The 27,781-nt window shown below is 45.8% G+C and overlaps 1 protein-coding gene across 4 annotated transcripts in view; it reads left to right on the top strand.

The window, feature by feature from the left end:
• PHIP (PHIP subunit of CUL4-Ring ligase complex) overlaps positions 1-27,781 on the top strand; it is a 341,415-nt gene that overhangs the window by 118,963 nt on the left and 194,671 nt on the right. For all 4 annotated transcript variants that reach the window (XM_032794919.1, XM_032794918.2, XM_032794916.2 and 1 more), the window contains 4 exons: positions 14,443-14,513; positions 15,323-15,423; positions 15,513-15,553; positions 16,801-16,899. In XM_032794919.1, the coding sequence (XP_032650810.1) occupies positions 14,443-14,513; positions 15,323-15,423; positions 15,513-15,553; positions 16,801-16,899 (312 nt within the window). The remainder of the gene's footprint in view (positions 1-14,442; positions 14,514-15,322; positions 15,424-15,512; positions 15,554-16,800; positions 16,900-27,781) is intronic.

Genomic DNA, 27,781 nt, shown 5'->3' with positions numbered 1-27,781 from the left:
AGTAAGGAGGGAAAATAGACTTCAGGATGGAGGCTCGCCACCTCATTAAGAGAGCTTTAAACTAGAAGTTGGGGGAGATGGTTGGGAGATGTGCAGGAGATCTCCACGCTGGAATTAACCTGGAGAGGGAAGTAAACAAGTGAGAGGGGATACCCTTTGGGACCGAAGAATTGACCCGAGGAGGAAGCGGAAGTTGAAACTAGACTAACGGGTGATGCTGGTGTAGAGGTCTGTGCACGACGGGGGAAAGAATGTCAGTGAAGCCAAACGCCAAAATTAAATGTCTGTGCACTAATGCGAGGAGCCTAGGGAACAAGATGGAGGAACTGAAGCTACTGGTGCAGGAAGTGAACCGGATATTTAGGGATAACAGAAACCTGGTGGAATAGTACTCACGACTGGAGTACAGGTATTGAAAGCTATGTGCTGTTTAGAAAAGACAGGAAGAAAGGCAAAGGTGGTGGAGTAGCCTTGACATGATGAGGTGAACTGTAATCAAATAAGAAAGTGCATGGAATGGATAGGACGGAGTCCGTCTGGTAAAAATCACGCTGGAAAAAGCTATCTAGAGCTTCCCCCTGAGATAGTGCTTGGGTGTGCTACAGACCGCCGGATCTGATTTGGTATGGATAGAGACCTCTTAATTGTCTTTAATGAAGTAAACACAAAGGGAAATGTGTGATTATGGGAACTTCAACTTCCCGGATAATAGACTGGAGGACGAGTGCTTGCAGAAAATAATAGGGGTCAGATTTTTTCTGGGATGTGATAGCGGATGGATTTCTTCATCAAGTAGTTGAAGTACCCTACGAGAGGGGATGCCATTTTAGATTTTGGTTTTGGTGAGCATGAGGACCTCGTAGAAGAATGTGGTAGGGGACAACCTTGGTTCGAGTGATCATAGTGATTCAATTCAATTAGATGGAAGGATAAAACACGTAGATCTGGGATTAGGGTTTTCGACTTTCTCGAGGACTAATTTTAAAGAGTTAAGGAATTAGTTAGGGAAGTGGATTGAACGGAGGAACTTGTGATTTAAGCGGAGGAGGCCTGGAATTACTTTAGTCGGCAGCTGCCGGAAACTGTTCGGAAGCCTGCATTCCCAAGAAAGGGGAAAAAAGCCATGGCAGGAGTTGTAGGCCGAGTGGATGAGCAAGCATACTCAGAAGAGGGATAGGAAAAGTTAGAAAAGCTACCGGGAGTGGAAGAGGCGGGATTAGCAAGGGAGAGCACCTTAGATGAGGTCAGAACATGACGGGATAATAGTGGGAAGGCATACAAAGCCCGCGTAAACTGGACCCTTGCAAAGGGAATCAAAACCAATTAAGTAAAAGGGTTCTACACGACCACATAAATAAGAGAAAACAAGAAAGAAGAATGGGGTCCGCTATATTACTGAGATGGAACGGAGGTTCAAGGAATACCTAGGCATGGCCCATAATCTACAATAAGTTACTTGCCTCCGGTCTTTTAATAGACTAGTGAGGATTTAGAGATGATTTTTTTTTTGGAGGGATGATAACGGGAATAGTGGATATGGAGGTGAATATTTACTGCCATCTGAGGTAGAGGCCGAAACTTCGAACAGCTTATGGGACAAAATCGCGAGGGCCTGGAACAATCTCCATCCGAGGATATTAAAGGAACTGGCGCGTTGAAATTGCGAGCCTGTTAGCGAGATATTTTTAAGCAATCCGTAACTCGGTTGGTTGTAACCATACGACTGAGAATTGTAACGTAGTTCCTATTTTTAAGAAAGGAATAAAAGTGGATTCTGGTAATAATAGGCCTGTTAGCTTGACGTCTGTAGTGTGGTAAGGTTCTTTTGGAAAAAATTTTAAGGGGGATAAGTAGTTAAGGACATTGAGGTGAATGGTTAATGTGGGACAAATTGCATTACATGGATTTACTCAAAGGTAGATCGATTGCAAACCAACCTGAATCTCCTGCTTTGAAGAAGGTGACGGATTATTAGACAAAGGAAATGCGAGTAGATCTAATTTACCTCGATTTCAGTAAGGCGTTTGACACGGTTCCGCATGGGGACTGTAGTTAAATTGGAAAAGATGGGGATGAATATGAAAGTTGTCAAGGTGGATAAGGAACTCGGTTAAAGGGAGACTCCAGCGGGCGTAACTTGAAAGGGTGAATTGTGGCTGGAGAGGAGGTTACTTGTGGAGTCCCTCAAGATCGGTTTTGGGAACCGATCTTATTTAACCTTTTTGTTTACTTGACCTTGCACAAGAGCGGGAATGTGCTAATAAGTTTGCGGATGACAACGAAGCTGGGGGTTATTTTGCTAACACCGGAGGAAGGACCGGTGTACTATTCGAGGAAGATCTGAACACACTTGTAAACTGGGAGTGTATAGTAATAGATGAAATATAATAGTGAAAAGTGCCAAGTCATGCACTATAGGGATAAATAATAAGAATTTTAGATAATACGTTGGCGGATACGCATTCAGTTTGGAAGCGACGGAGGAGGAGAAGGACCTTGGGATATTGGTGGATAGCTGTTAAAAAAAGCACAATGCGTTTAGGATGCAATCAGGCGAGGTATTTCCAGACAAGGAGAAGGAGGTGTTAGTGCGTTATAATACGGCGCTGGTGAGACCCCACCTGGAAATATGGTGTGCAGTTCTGGTGTCCCATGTTTTAAGAAGGATGAATCAAAACTGGAACAAGGTTCAGAGACGGGCATACTAGGATGAATCGAGGAATTGGAAAATCTACCTTATGTAATAAGAAGAACTTCTAAGAGCTTGGCTTGTTTTAGCCTGCCAAAAAGAGGCTCCGGGGGATATGCTTGCTCTTAAATATATCAAGAGGGATTAACGTTAGGGAGGGAAGGAATTATTTAAGCTAAGTACTAATGTAGGCACGAGGACGAATGGGACAAACTGGATATTAGGAAGGTTTAGACTTGAAATTAGACAAAGGTTTCTAACCATTAGGAGAGTGAAAGTTCTGGAACCAGCCTTCCGAGGAAGTGTGGGGGCAAAAGACTTATCTGGCTTTAAAGATTAAGCTTGATAAGTTATGGAGGGGATGTTATGATGGGGATAGTTTAATTTGGGCAATTGATGTTTGGATTATCGGCAGACTAAAGTTGCTCAGTGGTCTGTTGAGGGGATGTTGGATGGATGGGAAACTGAGTTACTGCAGAGATCTTTCTTGGGTGCTGGCTGGGAGTCTTGCCCACATGCGCTGCCAGGGTTTAGCCGATCGGCCATAGTTTTGGGTCGGGAAGGAAATTTTCCTCCAGGGCGGATTGGCAGAGCCCCTGAGGTTTCGACTTCCTCTGCCAGCGTGGGCATGGGTCGCTTGCTGGGTGGACATTCTCCTTGCAGCTTGAGGTCTTCAAAATCACAATTTTGAAGGATTATCAATAACTCAGTCATGGGTTAGGGGTTGTTATAAATGTGTATGGGTAGGGTTTTGTGGCCTGCCTTGTGCAGGAGGTCAGACTAGATGATCATATTGGTCCCTTCTGACCTATGAGTCTATGAGACTCCGGCCGCGACGGCCGTGCCAGGGATTTCGTTGACTCCGGGCCCGGGAGGTCCGTTGAGTCCGATCCCTCCCAGCTCCCCGCTCAGATCTGGGGTCGAGCTGGTGGTCCCATCTACGCCTGAGACATTCTCCTCAGCCAGGGACCTCATCGCGTTGACGGAGCCTATGCTGCCCCAACCCCTGGCACCGCCGGTGCGGGTTCTTCAATCGAAGGGTAAGCCTATGGCCATGCGAGCACCGTCCCTGGACTCCCCGAGTCGGCACCGATCACCGTCAAGATCCCGGCACCGCTCCCGGTCCCGAGGGAGGTCTCGCTCGCGACGCCGCTCGCAGTCCCGGCACCGCTCTCCGCGGCGGTACCGGTCGTACTTGTGGCGTAGGTCACCTTCACGCTGGTCCCAATATTCTCAGCACCGCTCGGGCTCGAGCCATCGTTACCGGCACTGTGACTCGAGGAGCCATTCTCGCCGTCGACGATCCAGATCCAGGTCGACCTCCCGGCACCGCGCTGGTGGCAAGTCCCGGTCTCGATCACGGCACCAGTATGGCTCGCGGCACCAATCTCCGGGACCGAGGAGGTCTCCGCCATCGGGAGTGACGGACCCCTATCAGTCCTTTTCAGCCCCTCCGTGGCTGTCTCGCCAGGCATCAGTCTCTTCGTGAGCGGACAGCGCATACCTGGACGCTGACAGACCTGCTGCTCTGTTCCCCGAGACCCAGCGGGAGCATGGTCCTCAGCAGTGGGGTTTCTGGACCCCCTGGGCGTACCACCAAGCCCAGGGCCCTCAGCAGATCCCTCCGCATTCGTCCGCCTCCGAACACAGGGCTCCGGAGGCCACCTCTTCCCGGCCTCCTCCGTCCCCTACAGAGGAGAGGTCATCTCAGCCTCAGGACCCTGAGCACCCACCAGAGGCATTGCTCCAGGCAGAGCCGCTGACAGATCCTCTCCTGCCGGGTCTCTCCTCGTCCTCCTCCCTGGATGGAAGCAGTGGCGGGAACCACATCCACTAGTCCCCCTCCACTTGATCTCCGGGCACACCAAGACCTCCTCAGGCGCGTAGCGCAGAACATGAATTTACAGGCTTAGGAGGTCTCTGAGATTGAGGACCCAGTAGTAAGCATACTGTCAGCAGATGCGCCCACTCATGTCGCCCTTCCCTTCATTCGGACCATTCAATCCAATGCCAAGACCATCTGGCAATCCCCGGCTTCCGTTCCCCCCGCTGCTCGCGGCGTGGAGCGAAAATACATGGTTCCCTCAAAGGGCTATGAATATTTGTATGTTCACCCGCCCCCGTGTTCCCTCGTTGTCCAGTCTGTGAACGAGAGGGAGCGCCACGGTCAACAAGCCCCGGTCCCCAAGTCCAAAGAAGTGAGGCGTATGGACCTTCTTGGCCGGAAGGTCTGTTCTGCAGGCACCGTGCAGCTGCGGGTGTCCAACCAGCAAGCTCTTCTCAGCCGTTATACCTATAACACCTGGGTGGGGGCGGTCAAATTTAAAGAGCTGCTCCCGCAGGACGCTCTCCAAGAGTTCTCCGCCATTCTGGACGAGGGAAAGAAGGTCGCAAGAACCTCACTGCAGGCAGCTTTGGGTGCTGCAGACTCGGCCGCCAGAACTCTGGCCTCCGGCGTTACGATGCGCCGCATCTCTTGGCTACAGGTCTCTGGCCTTCCTCCGGAACTCCAGTATACCATCCAGGACCTTCTGTTTGAGGGCCAGGGCCTGTTTTAGGACAAGACTGACCCTCGGTCCAGCCTTAAAGACAATAGGTCATTATGCATGCCTTGGGGTCATACGCCGGTTCACCCAACGCAGGCCATTCAGGCCTTCAACAACAGCACAGGCCTTACTGAGCCCAGGCAAGACAGGACTTCGCAGGCGCGGTCTAGTAATGGGCGGCATAGGCAATCAGGGAGGACAAACCAAGGTTCCTCAATCCTTCCTCTCGGCCCGAAAGCCCTCATTTTGAAAGGTGCGCCGAGGGCGCTATATCAGTTCCCTCCTACGGATCCTCTTCCTTCCTTTCTCCCAACGTATTTCTTTCGTTCTTCCTCCGAGCGTGTGTCTTCGGCTTTACTTCGGATCCGCTGGGGTCCTCGCACGTCTGCGGCGTGTGGATACCATCTACAGTTATGTTTCATTACCCGGCTCCCCCCCTCGTCCCTCTTCAGGGACCCCCTCGTGACGATGCAAACCTGGCGGAGGTTGCGAACGCTTCCTGCGGAACTAAGGCGACCATATAAGAGAGGATAACAGAGGATGCTGAGAAGGGCATGAGGTTTCCATTTCCTGTTATTTCTAATCCCAAGGCCGAAGGGAGCCTCAGCCTCTCTCGACCTGTCGAAGAGTCAACAATACCTGGTGAAGTTTGACAGTTCCGTATGGTTATCCGTGGGACCATTATCACGGGATCCCGGAGACTGGTCACCACCCTCGATATGCAGGAACGCTTAATTCATATAACCATCTTCCCCGCCCACGGAGTTCCTTTGGTTCCGTGTTCCATGGCGGTCTCGACTATCATTCGCTGGGTCCTCCCGTTTGGCCTCTCCACGGGCCCCGAGAGTGTTTACCAAGTGCATGGCGTAGTCGTGTGTGTTGTGATGTGTTCCCATGATCTGAGGACCTCAGAGGGAGCGAGTCCTCATCACGTCCGCCATTGGTCAGGACACCTCTTCGTACGCTAGGTTGTATGCTCAAATGCCGAGCAAGTCAATACTAACCCCCACTCGGAGGATAAGGTTTATTAGCGCCATTCTGGACTCCACTTGGCCGAGCCGTTCTTCCGTTGTGCGGTCCAGGCATTGACGGCCATCATCACAGGATGGAGGCGGCACCTTTGACTCGATTACGGAACTTGCCTGCTCTCTTGGGGCCACCGCCCCCCCCCCCCTGCAGCTGCCCTGGTTTCGTCACGGGGCACGAAGGCGCCGCCTCAGGCCCCTCCAGGTTCCTGGCTTTCACTTGCTCAAGCTCTTGGTCCAGCAGCCCCCTTTAGACACGGTTGTCACAGATTCCCCAGGGTGTCCTACATCCCTATGGTTTGGTTGGCTGACCAGTTCCGTGGTGTGTGCAGGGCTCCCATTTCATTCTACTCCACGCTCTCGGTGTCTCCTAACAACGAACGCTCAGACTTTGGGCTGGGGGCTCATCTCGGAACCCTGCGGACCAGGCCGCTGGCTCCTCCCGAGCTAGCCTCCATATCAACGTGCGGAATTGAGGGCGGTCCGCCTTGTTGTTAGTACGTTTTCCTCGCAGCTCAAGGTCGTCTTGCGTTGCGGTTTTCACCGACAACATTGACACGATGGACTATATAAACAAGGCAGGTGCCGGCCCAAGGTTTCTCCTCCTCATGTGTCGGCCGCCGAGGCATTTGAGGTTGTGGGACGTTCACATAGCCCACTCCAGTTCCTCGTTGCATCCTTTCTCCGGGGTTCGAAACACGTGGCGGATCGTCTGAGCAGGTCCTTCCTCCCTAACGAGTGGTCCCTTTTGCCGGACGTTTGCTCTTGCGCTCTTCCGGGTGGGGATCCAGATGGACCTCTTCGACGTCCTGCAGGAACAGGAAGTAGCCCATTATGTCCTTTCAGGGTCTCGCGAACCGGGGCTCGGTTTGCGGACACTTCTTATCCACATGGCGACGCAACCTGTTTTACGTGTTTACCCCCATTTTCCGTTAATCCACAGGTCCTTCTGAAGGTGCGGCAGGACAGGCCCACTTGATTCTGATCGCGTCCGGCATGGCCCACGCAGCATTGTTCTTCTTTGCTGGACCTATTAGATAGCTGACCCGTCCCCCTGCCTTTCACCTGGACCTGTCATGCAGGGACCGGCCGGCTCCTCACCAGACCTCAGTTCGCTCACCTTCACGGTGTTGGCTCACTGAGTGGCTGACAGGTTTGGAATTGCGCTGTCTCTACCCGGTGAGACAGGTATCTAGGCAGTAGGAAGCTTCTACGGGGCGACGTACTCGCGCCAAGTGGAGCGTCTTTCGTCTGGGTTAGCGGGATCGGCTTCTCCTCCGGAGGTTCCAATCTGCTGCTCGATCCTCGATTCTTGGTCCCCAAGCAGCAGGCCAGCCGGTGTCCTCTCTCTGGGTTCACTTGCGGGTATCTCCCCTTCCACCGGAAGCGATGGCCGCTCCAGTCTTCTCTGCACCCAATCGGTACTAGGTTCCTTAAGGTTTGGAGCATTCTTACCCAGATCGCCGCCTCCCTGTCTCTGGGACCTGAACTGGTTTTGACCCGACTTATGTCCCCCCGTTTGATGCCGTGCTTACGTGTTCCTCTACTCTCACTGGAAGACGCTTCCTGGTAGCCATCAGCCGATCCTAGACGGGTGTTGGACTGCACGCCTATAGTAGGCCCCCGTGTTACAGTGTTCCATCAGGACTAAGGTGCAACTCGAGACCGCACCCAGCCTTTCTCCCCAAGGTTAGTCCAGCCTTTTATGTAACCGGAGATTCTTCTTACCTGTATCTTCCTGAAACCCCATTCTGTCTCGCAAATGTCAGAGCTGCAACTCCTGGACGTTGTAGGGCGCTGCCTTTTATGTAGGAGCGAACCAAGCCGTTCCACAAATCCCCAGCTTTTCGTTGCATAGCCTGAACGGTCGGTCAAGGGGTTACCTGTCCTCTCAGAGGACTCTTCTCATGGTGATCCTGTATCCGCGCCTGTTAATAGATTGGCTCACCTTCCTCGGGCCATGTGACGCGCACTTCCCAGGCTCAGGCTTTTCGACGGCTTTCTTGCCACGGTGCCCATCCAGAACTCTGACGGCAGCGAACTGTCCTCCGTCCATACCTTTGCTTCCCACCTATGCCCTGGGTTCCAGAAATCTAGAGAAGACGCACGCCTTCGACTCTGCTGTACTTCACGCTGCGACTCTCACTCCAACCCCACCGCCTAGGTAAGGCTTGGGAATCACCTACTGGAATGGATATGAGCAATCACTCGAAGAAGAAAAGACGGTTACTCACCTTTGTAACTGTTGTTCTTTGAGATGTGTTGCTCATATGCATTCCAAACCCGCCCTCCTTCCCCACTGTCGGAGTAGCCGGCAAGAAGGAACTGGGGAGCGGGGGGGCCGGCAGGGGTATATATCAGCCGCCATGGCGGCGCCACTCTACGGGGCGACCTGCCAGCCCGCTGGAGTTGCTAGGGTAAAAGTCTTCCCACGAGCGTGCATGCGCGGCGCGTACACCTACTGGAATGGATATGAGCAACACATCTCGAAGAACAACAGTTACAGAGGTGAGTAACCGTCTTTTCTAGGTCTGTCAGTATGTTATGGATCTCAGGCAAGTTATTAAGCAGATCTGTTTCCAGGAGGCTGTTGCAGAGATTGGTTCTTGGCCCTTTGCTATTTTATCAGTGACCTGGAAGAAAACATACAATCATCACTGATAAAGTTTGCAGATTACACAAAAACTGGGGGAATGGTAAATAATGAAGAGGACAGATCACTGATTCAGGGTGATATGGACCTTTTGCTAAAGTGGGTGCTAGCAAACAATTTGTGTTTTAATACGACTAAATCTAAATGTATACATTTAAGGAACAAAGAATGTAGACCATACTTACTGGATGGGACTCTATCCTGGGGAGCAGTGACTTTCTGAAAAAGATTTGGGAGTCATGGTGAATAATCAGCTGAACACTAGCTCCCAGTGTGATACTGTGGTCAAAAGTTTATGCAATCCTGGGATGCATAAACAGGGCACAGATTTACCTCATGTTACTTGTCAAAGGATCCATAAAAGAGATTAAATATGAAGATAGCCATCCTTCATTTTCCATGAATGTGAGTCCCTGTCCCTTTTTTCCAGAAAAGAGTTGAGCCCTTTACTACATCTTTTTCTTAATCAAAGCAGGCTGTAAGTCAGTACTTTGTTTGTAATAACTTAACAGATTAATGAAGAAATTAAAACTGAAGGTGGAGACTTTTAATATCCACATTAGCTTCCAGGAGCATGGCACACCTAATGACATCAGTAGAGCTGAAGGATGTCCAGCTCTCTGTCCTAATTCAGCAGTGACACAGTTGCTTTGCTCTAGGAGCACAACACTACTAGCACAGGTCCTTGTCGTCTTTGGTTAACAGCAGCCTTGGAAGTGTTTATGAAAATGTTGATAATGTTAATAGCAGCTCTCAGACAGGAGAGTTTCTGTGTCTGTCCCTTCCTTGATAACTACCTTATTCAAGTCCCATCCAGAGGCAGGGCCGTAGATGAATGATGCTGGAGAACCACAGCTTTGATAAATTGTGTGTAGTTAGTATCTCAGCAGTTTCCGCACCTCAGAATAGAGATAAATACGTCTCTCTAAAAAGTTTTCATTTAGTAGGAAAGATAGGAGAAGCTGAGGAATCTTATCAAAATGGCCAACCCATGTTCACATGCTTCTGTGATCAGTACATTCCTGTATGGATATTCCATAGACTCCTATATAGATGCTCCTCAGTGGGCTTGTGCTCTTATTAAGTCACTACAGACTTTATTCCTATTCCTCCCTCCGTCTCTTAACTCAGTGCTCCTGGGGGAATTCTGCACCATTGTGTCCTTGCAGAATTCATGTCCCCTGCAGATTTTCTTTGCTTCCCCTCTCAAAAATTACAAAAGGAAGCTGCTAGAGCAGTCATGCGCCCCTCTTCAGCAATGTGGGCACATTGTTTTGGACACCTGGAGCAGCTGGCAGAGAGGAAAATCATTGGGAGGGAGGAGGAATGCAGGGCTGGGGATGCCTCAGTCAGTGGCTCCTACCCTATGCTGGGCTCAGCTGCTAGTTCCAGCTAGACTAGAGTGGACAGAACTTGCTGTTCCCCTGAAAGAAGTGGCCTGAGCCAGGTCAAAACCACCCCCAGAAACCTCCCCTGGCTGCAGGAATCTCCACTCCTGTCGCTCCTCAGCCATAGCGGTGAGGGGTCATTGTATAGGGAGCTGCTCATGTCTGCCCAGTCCCTGGGCATCCAGACTCCCATATACCCAGACCCGCTCAGCACCTAGAACCCCCCACTGAGCACCCCACACCCATACCCCCACCCCACTGAGCCTCACTTCCATGAGTCGGTCTCCCCCACTGAACCCCACCCCCTTCACCCAGACCACCCCCCTGGTGAGCCCCTCGCACTCCAGCCCCCCAACCAGTTGCACCTAAGCCCCCAGTCCCCTCTGATAAGCCCTCCACACCCAGACCCCCCTGCTGAGTCCCATCCCCCTCATCCAGATTCCCCTGCTGAGCCCAACCACCTTCACCTGCACCCCCCTTCAAAGTCCCATTGTCCCTGCAACCTCACAATGAGCTCCTGCCCATCCACATCTCTCCCAGACCCCCCACTGAGCCATCTATACCCAGATTGTCTCACACAGAACCCTCTTACCCCACACCTGGATCCCCCCACACTTGGATCCCGTTGAGTTAAGCCTGTCTTCCCACACCTGGTGCACCTGGCACGGAGGGGCAGGGCCCCGTGGCATTTCTGGGGCAGGCTCAGCCTTGTGCCGTGTCAGGGTTGGGTGCAGCTTCACTACCAAGTCCGTGTCCTGGGGGGAGGGAGGGCTGCAGGCTGATCGCCCTCTTCCTTCCAGCCAGTGGCCTGTGCTCCCCACTGCCATGCTGGAGCCTCCACATTTATTTATTGACAAATAAAACTTGCATAAATTTTTGCAGAATTTTATAATACTGTGTGCAGAATTTTTAATTTTTGGCACGGAATTCCTTCAGGAGTAATTCATCAGTGAAAGTATCTCTGTCGAGGAGACTATTGTATTATTCAGATACTGGTTTAATCCAAGCAAATTAGTTGAGCTTTGCCACAGATGAACCAGTCAGGGAAGTTATCGCCACAGATACCAGCCTAGAGGGATGAGGTGTGTAGACACAGTGAAGGATTGTCTGGAGACTATGGTCCAAACAACAGCAAAGACAATAAAAACTGGTTACAAGTCAGGACAATTCAATATGGTATCAAGGCTCAGCTCCCATTTCTAGACTCCCCTTATGTGCTGGTCATGACAGGCAACATCTCAGGCATGTCACACATCAACAGACAAGATGGAAGAAGATGCACAGCACAGTTCAATAAAGAGAAACTCACTTTCTGATGCCTTGGATGGAGGAGAATTCACTGTCAGCCTGCTTCCTTCACATATAAAGGAAAATATTACAGGTGATTGGCTATGCAGCCAAAAGATAGATTACTCAGAATGGAAACTACTTGCAGATTTATTCATTTTTCCTGTTGATCTGTGTTTTCTCCACCTGAAACACAATGTTCACATGTTCTTCTCTCATTGGCAGGATCACAAAACCAAGGCAACAAGATGTCTTATCAAAAATTGGTCAAGAGGACTCCTAAACCCCTTCTCTCCTTTTCATCTTCCCACTAGAATGCTATAAAAGATCAGACAAGAACTGGCATTGATGATTTTGGTGATCCCGTTTTGGAGAACTAAATCTCTGCACAGTGCTCTTCCATGGGATCTTATCCTGGTTCTTCATGACCTTACTTGCCCTCCGTTTGAATCATTTGTGAAGTTATCTCAGTGCTTCTAAACAACTAAAATGGCTTTTTTATAGCAGTCACCTCTGCTCACAGGGGATCTTTCTCCTGGGAACCTTAGTGCTACACTTTCTGTAAAAATAAAGTGGTACTCAGAACCAACCTTGGCTTCATACCAAAGATTAACTCATAGTTGTATAGAGTACAGGAAATTGTCATTCCATCTGTCTGTCCAGCTCCCTCTCACCCCAAAAATAAAATGTGGCATATTTTGGATGTCTGCACAACTCTGAAAATAAATATTAATTTTACAGTCCAGAAATACGCTGTTTTTGCTCTGTGATTCAGTGTCAAAGGGAAAAGAAGATCTTAATCTTCCAATTCCAGCTGGCTAAGTTATTGTATCTTGGAGGCCTGCAAGTCAAAATATAACTTCCTCTTCCAAAATCAGTGTGTGTGTTTATGCTTGTGCACATGCTTGTTCTTTTGTAGGTCTGTGGTAACTAAGTGGATGGAAAGATTCATGTCATATGAGAGAATCTATAAAGCTAGCCACCTATGAATACCTTCTCCAAGTTCTCCAAGCTGGGCATTTAATCATAAGTCGATACCACCTTTAGTAAATGGGTGTTCCATGCTGTAGTGTCCCAATAACAGTTAAGAAGGAGTTATTCTATTTTGCGTATATATTTTTCCCACTCTGAGTAGATGCTGTTATGAAAATCCCAGTGTCATGGATCTGTGGCCCTCATTACAAACAAGAATAGGAAAATGCAAATATTTTTTATTTTTGGAATAATGAGGTTCATAGTTCTAGCCCACCTTGAACAGGGTGTTTCTTTGTGAAAGATACAGGATTATTAGTTGTTACTTAAAATATATTTCTTCATTGCAATCTTTGCTTAGTATGGGGACTTGTAGTATTGGTATAGAGCAATATGTAGTGGTTAGAGATTTGCTTGGCTGAGGAAGTGTCGCAGCTGGCATGCTTCTGGGAGGTGAAGCCACCAATTGAGTGGTCTAGTTTGCCTCTAAGGCTGCACAGAGCTGAAACCTAGTGTCAGGGATCTGTGGACTTCATTACTCTTAGAAATGAAATTTTCAGTAAGGTATGGATACATTTTCCTGTTTTCTTACGTGAAAGGAAAGCCTACATAATTGTAATGTGAGTATTAAGAGTTTAGTATAAATCAACTACCAACAGGGACACTTGTATGTGTAAATGCTGCTCGCCACTGAGCTCTCAGATTGCAGATGGTATATTATGCAAAACCTGTTTTGTGGCTGCCTCAGTATATATATATATATATATAAAATCAGAGAGTAATGATTAAAAGAGCAGACATTTGAATTTTCTTGATTTTTATTTTTTTATTTTTATGCCACAGGATTAGACCATTAAAGCTCTAGCTGACATTTCTGCTACTCAGATCAGATGCTGAAATGTCCAAAAGGGAAAAAATATATGGAAGTTACATAGGATATCATGATGCTTCTGCAAAGTCTGGTCTATTTTTAATACCAGTTCCTTTATTCAACATATTTTTTTATTAAACAACTTCTAGTTTTCTCTTTTTGTGTGTAGTGTAAACAGGTTTTTGCTCTGAGAAGACAGTGGAACAGCTGAAGTCACATGTATTCATTGGTTTAAAACACAGCGCTATGCAGGGCCGGCTTTAGGAAGTGCGGGGCCCAGTTCGAACAATTTCGATGGGGTCCCGGCAGGGATGACTTAAAAAAAAAATTGAAAAAAACCCCACACATGTAAAACACATGGGGCTTGTACTCATTAGGCGGTGCTCCGAGTCTTCGGCAGCACTTTGGCGGAGGGTCCTTCACTCGCTCTAGGTCTTCAGCGGCACTGAAGGACCTGCTGCTGAAGTGCCACCAAAGACCCAGAGCAAGTGAAGGACCCGCTGCTGAAGTGACGCTGAAGACCCGGAGCGCTGCTGATCATATTGGTCCCTTCTGACCTTAAAGTCTGAGTGAGTAAAAATTAAAAAGATGCCTCTAGCCAGGGAAGAGATTCTCTCAGGGAAGGGTGCGGGGCCCGGGCCCTCTGAGGCATGGGGCCCGATTCGGGGGAATTGGTGGAATAGGCCTAAAGCCAGCCCTGACGCTATGGATGTCCACCTCTTTTACTTGAAAGTGACTTTGGGCATAGTTTTGTGTGAGAATATACTGCAACTCATTAAGTGTGTAGAAATATGTGATGCATGCATACAGTGGTCCATCTAGAGGTTCTGTAATTTCCACAAGATCAGATCATGAAGCATAGTGACATAAACTTGTTTGTAGATGGCTAGCCATCTGTTACTTCATGTTTAATTTTGTTCTTCTGTACTTATTTTTGAGATACAGACTTGCTTCTGATTATGATAATATCCCTAAGAAAATGATTTTTTTTATTTATTTTCTTATTTTTAGTCAGAGGCCAACAAAGTTTATGGAACGTCCTCGCCCTGGAGTTCAAATGATCTGTTCTTCTTTTAGTGCTGGTAAAGATTTTCTTTTCTACTTTTTTAATATAAGGATTTGTAATAAGGCATTAAAGGAGCTTAGTAAAATATAGGACTGTTACTACAGTGTGTGTACTTAGCTGGATGGGATCTACTGAAGAAACATGCTATGTAAGAGCTTAGAATTATTAATAATAATGGATTTTCATATTGTGTGCACAGACAATTGATGTTTGGTATATAGGACTCCTTGGGTATCATTAGGTATAAAATCTAGTTAATGTGTTTTTGTGATTTTAGTTTCCTCCAAGAGCAATGTGTACTGTACATAAGGGAGAGCATCAAAGGGTTTGTTTATACATCATGCACTGAAGTTTTTATAAGGGACTTGGACAAGTAGAGTTAAAAACTGGACCTAAGCTTCTAAGTAAGTTAGGCATTTTTGAAAATTCTGCTTCCAGTGACCAGAGAGAATTCAAATCTTCTGTTGAATTTGGAAACCAACTCCCTTTGTCCATGTCCTCTTTAAAAAAAAAAAAAATTAAAAAAAAAAATCCTACATTTGTTTTGCTTATGAAAAGTTACTTTAAAAAAATACAATTGCGTAATATTGTTTTAAGAGAAATTAGGAATCATTTGTGTACGTGTAAAATTTTCGAACATGCTTGGTGTCTCAGATTTTTCATGTAATTTTGAATATTAAATAGACAATGAAAAATGATGAGTCAACATAGCTATAAACTTTTTATGGTAATAAATAAACTAATACATTTAAGATCATTGACAGCTTTCAAATAATGTTGCGTTTTTCCTCATGACTATTGCTTATTTGTGCTTATCTATCTTAGGCGGAATGTTTCTGGCCACTGGAAGTACAGATCACATCATTAGGGTTTATTTCTTTGGATCAGGTCAGCCAGAGAAGATATCAGAGTTGGAGTTTCATACTGTAAATATTATTTTAAAATTACATAAGTATTTGATTAAAATATGTTGATAGATTGAATTCATTGGTAATTTCTGTATTTTTTTATGTAGGACAAAGTTGACAGCATTCAGTTTTCTAACACTAGTAACAGGTAAGCAAGCGAATATTTGTATGTTTTTATTTCAGGACAATTTTTGCAGCCTCACGAAAATAATTTCCAAATGTCAGTTGTTTTCTTGAGCTTGTTAGAAATAAATGTTTTGAAGCATTCTGTGTCAACTTATATTTAAAGGTAACCTGCAATATTTAGTAATTTTTATGGGTTGTCGTTAGATTTATTTAAAATAATTATATGGCTTCCTCTTTATCATCACTTTCATTACAAATGCCTAATGCTTAGTTACTTAATGACCACATTTTTTGTGGGTTATGAAGAGATGAAAGGTGCATTGGTACACTTTGGAAATATTTGTAGTATACTTTATCAATTGTCCTAAAAGACTATTTAAATAGAATTTTTAGTAAGTGGCAACTTGATTCACAGCAAAAATAATCAAGTAGGGTAAGGAAGAGCACTCTGGCCAGTGTTTGTCTGATTAGTCTGAAATTTATGAGGAGTAGATATTTATTTATTTATTAATATCACAATAATTTGTAAACCTCTTCTGGATGGTTGATTTTGAAAGATAAGGAAAGTTAAATTCATTAGGAAAGCAACCATTTCCCCCACTGACATTTAGAGTTCTAATATGCAATTTTATCATGATATAAACTGCTCTAAACTGAACTTGGGAGAGTACCACCAGTTTTTTCAAACTTAAGCCATAAGGGAGAAAAAAATACAGTTTAGATATCATAGCAACTGTGACAAAATACACAGTTCCAAATTACCTCAGGGATAGGTTTTGCTTATTTAAATAAGGTGTGTCTTTACCTTTAATTTCTGCTTTCCTGGCATCTTGGCCTTTTGCACCACTTAGCTTTTGCACTGGAACTGTATGAAGAGAGGGGGCTTTGGCTTAGCATCTGTATAGAGTTACTCTGATGTTTCCACTGTGGTTGCACATTCAACAGAGCAAAGAGTGGTAACTGGGCAAAACATGGGAGGGGGGCACATGATCCACATACGACTATGTGTGTTGGGAGTTATTCCAGCTTGTAGGCTGTAGTGCTGGGGCTGGAAAGTGAATTTCACCATGTTTCTCTCTATGTATTTGAAGTATATTTCACCCAAAATGAGTAGTGCAGAGTTTTTGAAATAACAGGTATATTGGTGCACTTGTGTAGTACATTACAGAATAAAAACATAATGATTAATAGCATTTTCTCTCCATAATCAATTTTCATATGAACTGTCTTACCTCTGATTGATATTGAGTGTTAATTTTTCTTTTGTAGGTTTGTGAGTGGAAGCCGTGATGGGACAGCACGCATATGGCAATTTAAGCGAAGAGAGTGGAAGAGTATTTTGTTAGATATGGCTACTCGTCCAACAGGGTAAGCAACATCAAATGGTCTGCTTTCAAATGGTCTACATCAAATCGTGCAAATTTGAAGTGTGTTCAACCGTAATGCTAGTTACTGACATAGCACCTAATAACTTAAGAGGAGTTAAATATAAAGCATATTGTTCTGAAGCATAAGAACGGCCATACTAGGTCAGACCAACGGTCCATCCATCTCAGCATTCTGTCTGCCAACAATGGCCAATGCCGGGTGCCCGAGAGTGAACCTAACAGGCAGTGATCAAGTGATCTCTCTCCTGTCATCCATCTTCGCCCTCTGACAAATGGAGGCTAGGGACACCATTCCTTACCCACCCTGGCTAATAGCCATTAATGGACTTAACCTCCATGAATTTATCTAGTTCTCTTTTAAACCCTGTTATAGTCTTAGCCTTCACAATCTCCTCAGGCAAGGAGTTCCACGGGTTGACTGTGCGCTGTGTGAAGAACTTCCTTTTATTTGCTTTAAACCTGCTGCCTATTAATTTCATTTGGTGGCCCCTAGTTCTTTTATGATGGGAACAAATAAATAACTTTTCCCTATTCACTTTCTCTACAGCACTCATGATTTTATATACCTTTATCATATCCCCCCTTAGCCTCCTCTTTTCCAAGCTGAAAAGTCTTAGCCTCTTTAATCTCTCCTCATATGGGACCCATTCCAAACCCCTAATCATTTTAGTTGCCCTTTTTCTGAACCTTTTTCTAATGCCAGTATATCTTTTGAGATGAGGATAACACATCTGTACGCAGTATTCAAGATGTGGGCGTACCATGGATTTATATAAGGGCAATAAGATATTCTCCATTTTACTCTCCATCCCTTTTTGAATGATTCCTAACATCCTGTTTGCTTTTTTGACTGCCGTTGAACACTGTGTGGCTGTCTTGAGAGAATTATCCACGATGACTCCAAAATCTCTTTCCTGATTAGTTTTAGCTAAATTAGCCCCCATCATATTGTATGTATAGTTGGGATTATTTTTTTCTAGTGTTAGTTACTTTGCATTTATCCACATTACATTTCATTTGCCATATTGTTGCCCAATCACTCAGTTTTGTGAGATCTTTTTGAAGTTCTTCATGGTCTGCTTTGGTCTTAACTATCTTGAGGAGTTTAGGATTTCAATTTTATTTTTTAAATATATTTGACTACATATTCAGCTGCTCAAGCTAGTTCCTCTCAGATGCACCTTAACTCCTGTTTGCACTACTGTTTCATTAAGAGGTCAAAGGAAAACTGCTGCTAAACTCTTCCAGCCACAGAGCTAGCAAAGCATACAGGTGATGTTTTAGGACATGGCTACACTTGGAGATGTAGAGCGCTTTGAGTTAAACCAGCCTTCGGAGAGTGCAATGGGGAAAGTGCTGCAGTATGTCCACACTGACAGCTGCAAGTACACTGGCGTGGCCACATTTGTGGCACTTTCAGCAGCATTGGGAGCGGTGCATTACGGGCAGCTATCCTGCAGAGCACCTCTTTCCATTCTGGCACTGTGGCTTGTGGGAAGGGGGTGAGGGGCGCAGGGCATTCTGAGTCCTGTCCCAATGCCCCGTGATGCATCGGTTTGCATCCCAGCAATCCCTGTGCTTCCTTCCATTTTGGCGCCATCTTTCAGCGTTTTTTGTACTGCGCACTCTGTCTTCCCTTTTGGTCTGTGGGAATGGAGCCCGAACTGCTGAGAAATAGGCTGACGAGTCTCACCAGCAAGTCATGTTTGGCAGTCAAGTTACTCCTTAAGTTCCAAACTGACAGTGAGGACTCTGATGATATTGATTCGAGTAATGCATATGACACAAGATTGCTCGTGGCATTCACAGACATGCTCACCACCGTGGTATGCTGCTTTTGGGCTCAGGAAACAAGCACTGAGTGGTGGGATTACATCATCCTGCAAGTCTGGGGTGACAAGCAGTGGCTGCAGAATTTTTGGATGAGAAAAGCCCCTTCCGTGGGACTGTGTGAGGAGTTTGCCCCCATCCTGCGGCTCAAGGACACAAAATTGAGAACTGCCCTGCCGGTAGAGAAGCAGGTGGCTATTGCAGTCTGGAAGCTGGCAACTCCAGACAGCTACCAATCGGTCTTGAACCAGTTTGGAGTGGGAAAGTCGACTGTTGGATTCATGTTGATGCAAGTTTGCAGGGCCATTAATCGCATCCTGCTCAGAAGAACAGTTACGCTGGGTAACGTGCAGGACGTGAATGGCTTTGCACAAATGGGCTTCCCTAACTGTGGAGGGACGATAGATGGGACACACATTCCATTTCTGGCACCAGCCCACCTAACCTCCGAGTACCTTAATCAGAAGGGGTATGTCTTTATGGTTCTGTAGGCACTTGTGGATCACCGTGAGTGTTTCATTGACGTTAATGCAGACTGGCCTGGAAAGGTACATGATCTTTCAGAACACTGGCCTGTTCAGGAAGCTGCAAGCTGGGACTTTTTTCCCAAACCAGAAGATTGCTGTAGGGGAAATCGAAATGCCCACTGTGATCCTTGGAGACCCTGCTTACCCTTTAATGCTGTGGCTCATGAAACCCTACCCAGGGATCCTTGACAGCAGTAAGGAGCGGTTCAACAACAGGCTGAACCGGTGCAGAATGACTGTGGAGTATGCTTTTGGCCATTTAAAGGGTCGCTGGTGCTCTCTGTATGGGAAGCTGGACCTGGCCGATGACAGCATCCTCGCAGTTATATCAGCGTGCTGGACCCTCCATAACATTTGGGAAGGGTGAAAGATTCACTCAGGCATGGAACTTGGAGGTTCAGCACCTGGAGGCTGAATTTGAACAGCCAGAGAGCAGGGCTATTAGAGGGGCCCAGCGCAGGGCTGCAAGGATTAGAGAGGGAGCAATTTGCCTTGAGGGAGCAATTTGAGGCTCAAAGCCACCAGTAATGTTTGGTGCCCTGTAGGGGAGTGAAGTTCAGTGGTTCCAATGTTAGTGGGAATCTGTGTTTGCTACGCTGACTTGCAGTGCCTGTTTCTTTCCTGGGCTAAGGTATCTTTTACTATATGGAATAATAAAGAATGTTTTCAAAGCCAAAAAATCCATTTATTGAAAAGAAAATTCATTTATTGAAAAGAAACACAGCTGCTTGGGAGACAGAAAGGGCAAGGGAGTGGAGTGGGGAGGGGAATGGTAGAATCACAGATTTGCATATGTCCTGTTATACTCAGCCTTTCTGTCTGGAATGCTGTGCAATGAGTGCTGCACTTCAGAATAGCTATAATGCATGGTGCTGGGGGTTGAGTGCAGTGGGTAAGGGTCGTAGTTTTCAGGGCTAGGTGGTGAGCCTACAGGTGTTGGAGGCAGCTGCTGGTGATAAGAACCTGGGTGTTGGGGAGAGTGGGTTGGAGGGGACATTGGGGCACAAAAGAGAGAGAGTTATGGGACAATGGCTGCAGACGGGGGAGGGCACCTGGATCGAGTCTGCTTAGTACTCCATGATGCTTATCGGCTGATCCGTGCTTTGCTGCCGGAGCTCCGTGCTTTTGTGACGGCGCTTCTCATTCTGTTGACAGATCCTCCTTTCACTCTCCTTCCACTCCTGCGCTTTTAGATTCTCATCAAGGGACTGCTGCATTACTTCATGCAGCGTGTCTTCTTTGCTTCTATGTGGCCTCTTCCTAATTCTTTGGAGTCTTTTAGCCAGTGATAACACGGACGGCTGAGATCTCAGGGTTGCATTTGTAAAGGCAAAATGCAACACTTAACAGAGGCAGCATCGTTCACACCAGATAGAGCAATGATTCCCCTGTACTTAAGGGCAAGCACAGTCTACATAATAGCATAATTTGCCCGTCCCAAAGCGAGCAGACATAACCTACGGGAGCTCCAAAATTGTGAGTAAGCACAGGGTCAAGGGGGACTGATTGTTTCATGGCCGTAGTGTCCTCTGGATTTCTGTGCCCTGGGGAGAGCCAACAGCTGCAGGGGGCTCCTATACTGAACAATGTCCTCACATTTTCCATAGGAGTTCATCTTGGAAGATATCTTGCTGCTGAGGGTGACTTGGGAAGCAAGGGAGGAGGGTCTTCTACTACAATGCGGCTTCCACCTTGGCCCTTATGAAACTTGCCTGTGTGCAGCAATGGTCTTCCCGCCCCTCATGGCACAGTAGTGCAGACAAGTTAGCCTGACTGGGGCAAGGACCACAGTGGCTCTCGCAAGAAATCTGCTCAGGCACATTGCCCAAGTGCTGGATGAGACCTTTGAAGAGATCAGTGAGTCCGATTACTGCGATGAGAGAGAACATCAATGCCCTATTCCACATCTAGGCATGCATACAGCCCTAACCCTCCTCACCCCAAGAGCCTGCACCGAATAACTTCCTTCCCAAAATAAAAGCTGCTTACTGGGCACCATCTCTGGTATTTGTCTTTCCCCAACCACCGGCCACTGCGACTGGCTACCTTCCTCCTGGCTGCATGCCAGCACCCTCGCTCCCGCTTTTCTCCTCCTCTTCCTCCTGCTTTCTTAAACTGGGCTCTGAAGTGTCCATAGTGGTACTCGGAGTGGAGGTGGGGTCGCCCTCAAGTATCGCATCCAGCTCTGTGTAGAAACGATAGGTCGTGGGGTAAGCACCGGAGTGACTGTTTGCCTGGCGGGTTTTGTGGTAGACATTCTGCAGCTCCTTCAGTTTAACCCTGCACTGCAGTGCATCCCGGTCATGGCCCCTTTCCGTCATGTCCCTTGATATCTGCCCAAAGGTGTCATGATTCTTAAGGCTGGAGCGCAACTGGGACTGGACAGCTTCCTCCCCCCAGTCGCTGATGAGGTCCAGCACTTTGCCATTGCTCCATGCCAGGGATCACCTGGCGCATGGAGACATGGTCACCTGGAAAGATTCACTAAGAGTACTCCACGCCTGGCTGAGCAAACAGGAAGGGGATTTTCAAAATTCCCAGAGAATTTAAAGGGCAGGTCTGACGATTGGTCACCTGAGGGCCAGGCAGTAGAATTCAAACTGTTGGCCAGAGTGGCTAGAACAGGCATTGTGGGACGTTTCTGGAGGCTGATCAGAGCGTATTAACAGACAAGGGCGTCCACACTGGCACTGCGGTTATTCCACTTGTGAGGTGGATTACCAGGAGTGCTCTAGCTGCAGAGTCAGAGCGCTCTACATGCCTAGCCATTGTGGATGTGTCATGAGTTAGAGCGCACAGGGCTACTTTAATGCGCTCTAACTCGCAGGTGTAGCCTTGCCTCTAGAGACCTATGTTAAAGGATTTAGATATGTTTCTGGAGCACAGGCAAAGGCCAGGGTTGCACTTAAAACTTTTGCCGGAATAGTGATGTCAGTTTAGGGAGGGTGATTTTTTTTTTAAAGACTGTTTTTTTAAACCTTAGGCAAAACCCCTAGGGCAGATGCATTCATGCTGGCAAAAAAGTGCTTTTGCCACTATAACTTGTTTTGTTTAGGGAACTGGTATAAGTTATACTGGCAAAAGCACTCTAGGAGGGTTTGTTGGTATAGTAATACCTGTATAGCTATTACTGGTAAACTTTTTATACTGTAGATTAGGTCAAAGTTTAACTAAAAGCATGAGGTGGTACTACCACACAGGGAGAGGAAAAACAGGCTTTGTCTGCCTTTGTGACTAAGATCTGTGACAACTATGTGTCTGCACTTTTTCTCCAGGGCTATGACCAGGAAATACCAATGGTTATAAGTAACCAAATAGTTCTTTCAAAACAGAGTACATTTATTTAAGGACAAAAATATAGAGAAAAAACATAAAAAACAGTAAAAGGATCTAAATATTTCATCACTATCCGCCATCAGTCCTATGGAGATCCTGGCAGTTTCCAGACCTTTCAGTATGGATGTGCCCCCCTTTGAACAAAAGGCCCTGTTCATATGTTGAATCAAAAAGAACCACCCCCCTGTTGGGTTAAGCTGGCCCTTTATACCCCAGGTTCTTTCTTTGTCTCCTGTGTTTCTTGAAGCCTAGCCTGAACCACTATATGCAAGTTACCCCAATGTGTGGAACTTCTCTGGTTCTGTTTATAGTCTCGGGGACTGCAGTAGTAATCCTGCACTGTTTTTAGTTCCTAGAGAACATAGGATAACCCTGACTCATTGAGTAGATTACAGTCACTAGCCTACAATGATCCATATAACATTCATGAAGTTAATACTGTGGTCTTCAAAGATAGTGCATGTGGTTGCAATTTCTATCTCTGTCTGCTACCCTTTTGCAAAACTGCCAGCTTCCCCCTTGACATCATCTAAGCTTTGTCTGTGCTGAGGAAGTTTAGAAATAAATTTTTCATCAGCTCAGCTCCACTGAATGAATAATAGAATATCAGGGTTGGAAGGGACCTCAGGAGGTCATCTAGTCCAACCCCTGCTCAAAACAGGACCAGTTTCCAACTAAATCATCCCAGCCAGGGCTTTGTCAAGTCTGACCTTAAAAACCTCTAAGGAAGGAGATTCCGCTACCTCCCTAGGTAACCCATTCCAGTGCTTCACCACCCTCCTAGTGAAAAAGTTTTTGCTAATGTCCAACCTAAACCTCCCCCACTGCAACTTGAGACCATTACTCCTTGTTCTGTCATCTGCTGCCACTGAGAACAGTCTAGATCCGTCCTCTTCAGAACCCCCTTTCAGGTAGTTGAAAGCAGCTATCAAATCCCCCTTCATTCTTCTCTTCTGCAGACTAAACAATCCCAGTTCCCTCAGCCTCTCCTCAAGTGCTCCAGCTCCTATCATTTTTTTTGCCCTCATGCTGGACTCTTTCAATTTTTGCACATCTTCTTGTAGTGTGGGGCCCAAACTAACTGGACACAGTACTCCAGATGAGGCCTCACCAATGTCGAATAGAGGGGAATGATCATGTCCCTCGATCTGCTGGCAGTGTCCCTACTTACACAGCCCAAAATATTGTTAGCCTTCTTGGCAACAAGGGCACACTGTTTACTCATATCCAGCTTCTTGTTCACTGTAACCCTTAGATGCTTTTCTGCATAACTGCTGCCTAGCCATTCGGTCCCTAGTCTGTAGCATAGGATCCTTCCATCCTAAGTGCAGGACTCTGCACTTGTCCTTGTTGAACTTCATCAGATTTCTTTTGGCCCAATCCTCTAATTTGTCTAGGTCCCTCTGTATGCTTTCCCTACCCTTCAGCATATCTACCACTCCTCCCAGTTTAGTGTCATCTGCAAACTTGCTGAAAGTGCAGTCCATACCATCCTCCAGATCGTTAATGAAGATAGCGAACAAAACCGGCCCCAGGAATGACCCTTGGGGCACTCTGCATAATACCGACTATCAACTAGACATGGAGCCATTGATGACTACCTGTGGACCCCGACGATCTAGCCAGCTTTCTATCCACCTTATAGTCCATTCATCCAGCCCATAATTCTTTAACGTGCCAGCAAGAATACTGTGGGAGACCATATGAAAGGCTTTGCCAAAGTCAAGTAATAACACATCCACTGTTTTCCCCTCATGCACAGAGCCAGTTATCTCCTCATAGAAGGCAATTGAGAGAGTCAGGCATGACTTGCCCTTGGTGAATCCATTCTGATTGTTCCTGATAACTTTCCTCTTCTCTAAGTGCTTCAGAACTGAAGACCTCCTGTAGAGAAGATTCAGATGGCTTCCAGTATTTTTACCCCCATGGGTTTAACTGATACAGTGTTTTAAAAAAAAAAAAAAAAGCAAGCAAGCAAACAAAAACACCAAAAGCCTCCATAACCTTGTTTGTATTAACATGCCTTCTGGTGGAGCAGAATTAGTGAGATGTAGCCTGTGATGCAGTCATACGTTAATACAGAAATCAGCTGGACCTTGAAAACTGAAATTGTGGGACTGTGAATAAAACTTCTTTTCAAGATGCAAGAATTTATAGTACTCTAGTATTGATTATTTTATTTATTTTCATATTTAATTTAAAAATCTGCATTTGATAATTTTAAATTACACTGCTACCATTTTATCACATCTGCTGCACCAGAGTACTGTAATGAGTCTTGCCACAAAATGCAGATTGTTTACCAGAGTATATAGTGCTTGTTCACTTCTGATTCTTGTTCTGTATATTGTACTTCTACTTTTATACCAGCTGTCGTAATAAATTTGCAGAATTTTTTTCTTTTCAACACACACTAGTACAGATTAGAATGATTGCATCTCTTCTTGTTACTTCAACTTCTTCTTTAGAATCGATACAGGCTTTGAGCTGACATGTTACTAGTATATAGCATAGCAGCACTATTATTGGGATTAGGTCGAGCACTGTAATTAGTTTCTTTTCAAAATCACTAAAAGAACTGCAGAATTTCTTTCCTTGTTGAAAAGATGATCAGGTACTTCTCTTTGATAAGAGTGTTGGGAGAATTTATTGAAAGCATCAAAAGAGAGTGTCAATTTTTTTGTGAGTTTTCACACTTGAACAACTTTCATATTTGACTGAAGGGATATGGCATAGCCCAGAAGTTGGAATGCAAGGGAAAGAATAAACCCTCTTAAGAACAATTTTCTAGTGGAATAATAAATCCATCCTATTGGATTCTGTAATGCTGGGGTTGTGCACCTGCTAGTGACTACTTGGAGCCAGCTTCTGAAGATTTTTTGTTTTTTTTCTGGAGGTAGGAAGACATGCCAAGGGTCAGTTGAGTAAAGCCTGAAGTTCTCTATACTCTCCCTGTGTGGCCAAAATCTTTCCTTACCTACTGGATGTTTTCTTTCCCATCCTTTTTCTCATTCTTTCAGCTTTCTTTGTAGTCTTCTTTCTTCCTTACAATTTTTTAATGTTGTTACTAGGACCCACAATGATGAAGGAAGCAGATCTGTTTAGGCATTTGTATTGTACTCAACAGCATAGCATCTGAGCATCACATTGCTGGCATTCCTGAGTCATGGTCTGGTTGCTGCCTGCTCTGATCATACTATAGCCTAAACCATTGTCTTTGCTTTCTAGCTGGCCTTACCTTGTCTTTCCTCCCACCAAGTCATTCAGTCAAGTTTCCTTCAATCTGACTCTTCCCCTTTTTCAGTCAAACAAAGGGCAAGACTGAACTCATATAGCTTTACCCCCCAACCCGCTCTCGCTCCAAAATGTAGTCAATAAACCCCTTAGGATTTCAAAAGAAATCCTTACCTCTGAAGCAGTGTCAAGGTTTTTTTCCCTCACTTTGAACTTTAGCGTCCAAAAAGTGGGGACCTGCATGGACCCTTCTAAGCTTAATTCCTTGCTTAGATCTGATAACGCTGCCACCAGCCAAAGTATAGTGTTTGGCACACTTTCTGTTCCCCCAAAACCTTCCCCGGGGAACCCAAGACCCAAACCCCTTGGGTCTTAAACCAAGGAGAAATAAACCATTTCCCCTCCTTTCCCCATCCCAGACTTTCCCCTCCCTGGGTTACCCTGAGAGGCTACACTGATCCAAACTCCTTGGATCTTAAAACAAAGAGGAATTAACTTCCCCCCCACTCCTTTCTCCCCACCAGTCCCTGGTGAGTTCAGACCCAATCCCCTTGGGTCTTAAACAAGGGGGAAAAAAAATCAATCAGGTTCTTAAAAAAGAGAGCTTTTAATAAAAGAAAGAAAAAGTAAAAATTATCTCTGTAAAATCAGGGTGTAAAATGCTTACAGGGTATTCAGATTCATATAGACTAAAGGACTTCTCCCCCTCCCACCTGAGATTCAAAGTTATAGCAAACAGAGGAAAAACCCTTCCAGCAAAATACCATAACAAGTTAAGAAACAAACATAAGACAACCGCCTTTCGAGCTAGTACTACATTGAAACCTGAAGATGATCAGGAAATGGAGAAAACCTGGTGCATGCCGTCCTCTTAGCCCAGGAGCTCGATACAACGAACACACAAACACACAAACAAAGACTTCCCTCACCAAGATTTGAAAGTATCTTGTCCCCCGATTGGTCCTCTGGTCAGGTGTCAGCCAGGTTCACTGAGCTTCTTAACCCTTTACAGGTAAAAGAGACATTAACCCTTAACTATCTGTTTATGTCACGCAGTGGTTCTCAAATTTTTTGTATTAGTGACCGCTTTCGCACAGCGAGTCTGAGTCTTCCCCCCCCTTATACATTAAAAACACATTTTTTATATTTAACACTTTTAAATGCTAAATTTATAACCTATTGTTTGAAGTGAATTTACCTTTTCTCTCCAGTTTTAAGATTAAAACACGTTTTTATTAAATTATTGCTATAAGCAGAAATGTTAATTTTTAAAAATAGTTACTGTTTAAAACTGAAGTGAGGGATGGAGAAACTGTCAATAACACTTGATTTGCTAGTTTGGAAGGCTGTGAAAAGTGATATTAACGAACCTACAAATATCACTTTTCACAGCAGACTTGCTAGCTAGTAAGTCTTCTGTGAAAAGTAATATTTGTATGTTTGTTAATATCACTTTTTATAGCCTCCCAGCTCTGAAGGCAGTGCTATGATCAGCAGCAGTGCAGAAGTAAGGGTGACAATAGAGTGCTAGTAAGTCTGCTGTGAAAAGTGATATTAAAAAACATACAAATATATCACTTTTCACAGCAGGCTTACAAGTGCCTCATTGCCACCCTTACCTCTGCGCTTCTGCTGGTGGCAGGTACTGTATTCAGAGCTGGGCAGCTGGAGAGCAACAACTGCTGGCCAGGCACCCAGCTCTGAAGGCAGTGTCGCCACCAACAGCAGCAGAGAACTGCAAAAGTAAGTATGGCAATGACATGTGATGCTGGCCTTACATCTGCGTAACATTTGACCTTTGAACTGTTAGGGGTGGCTACAGGGGGCTAAGGCAAATTTTGAGGTGGCTATAACCCCTGCAGGACCCCCTAATGCCAAGGCTGCATATGTGGCTGACTATTAAAATATCTTTTTTGTTTTTGTTTTGTTTTTTTT

Source organism: Chelonoidis abingdonii, chromosome 3 (assembly GCF_003597395.2).
Source record: "Chelonoidis abingdonii isolate Lonesome George chromosome 3, CheloAbing_2.0, whole genome shotgun sequence".
Classification (NCBI taxonomy): Eukaryota; Metazoa; Chordata; order Testudines; family Testudinidae; genus Chelonoidis; species Chelonoidis abingdonii.
Note: the sequence above shows the minus strand (reverse complement) of the source record. Positions and strands in the feature narration are given on the sequence as shown.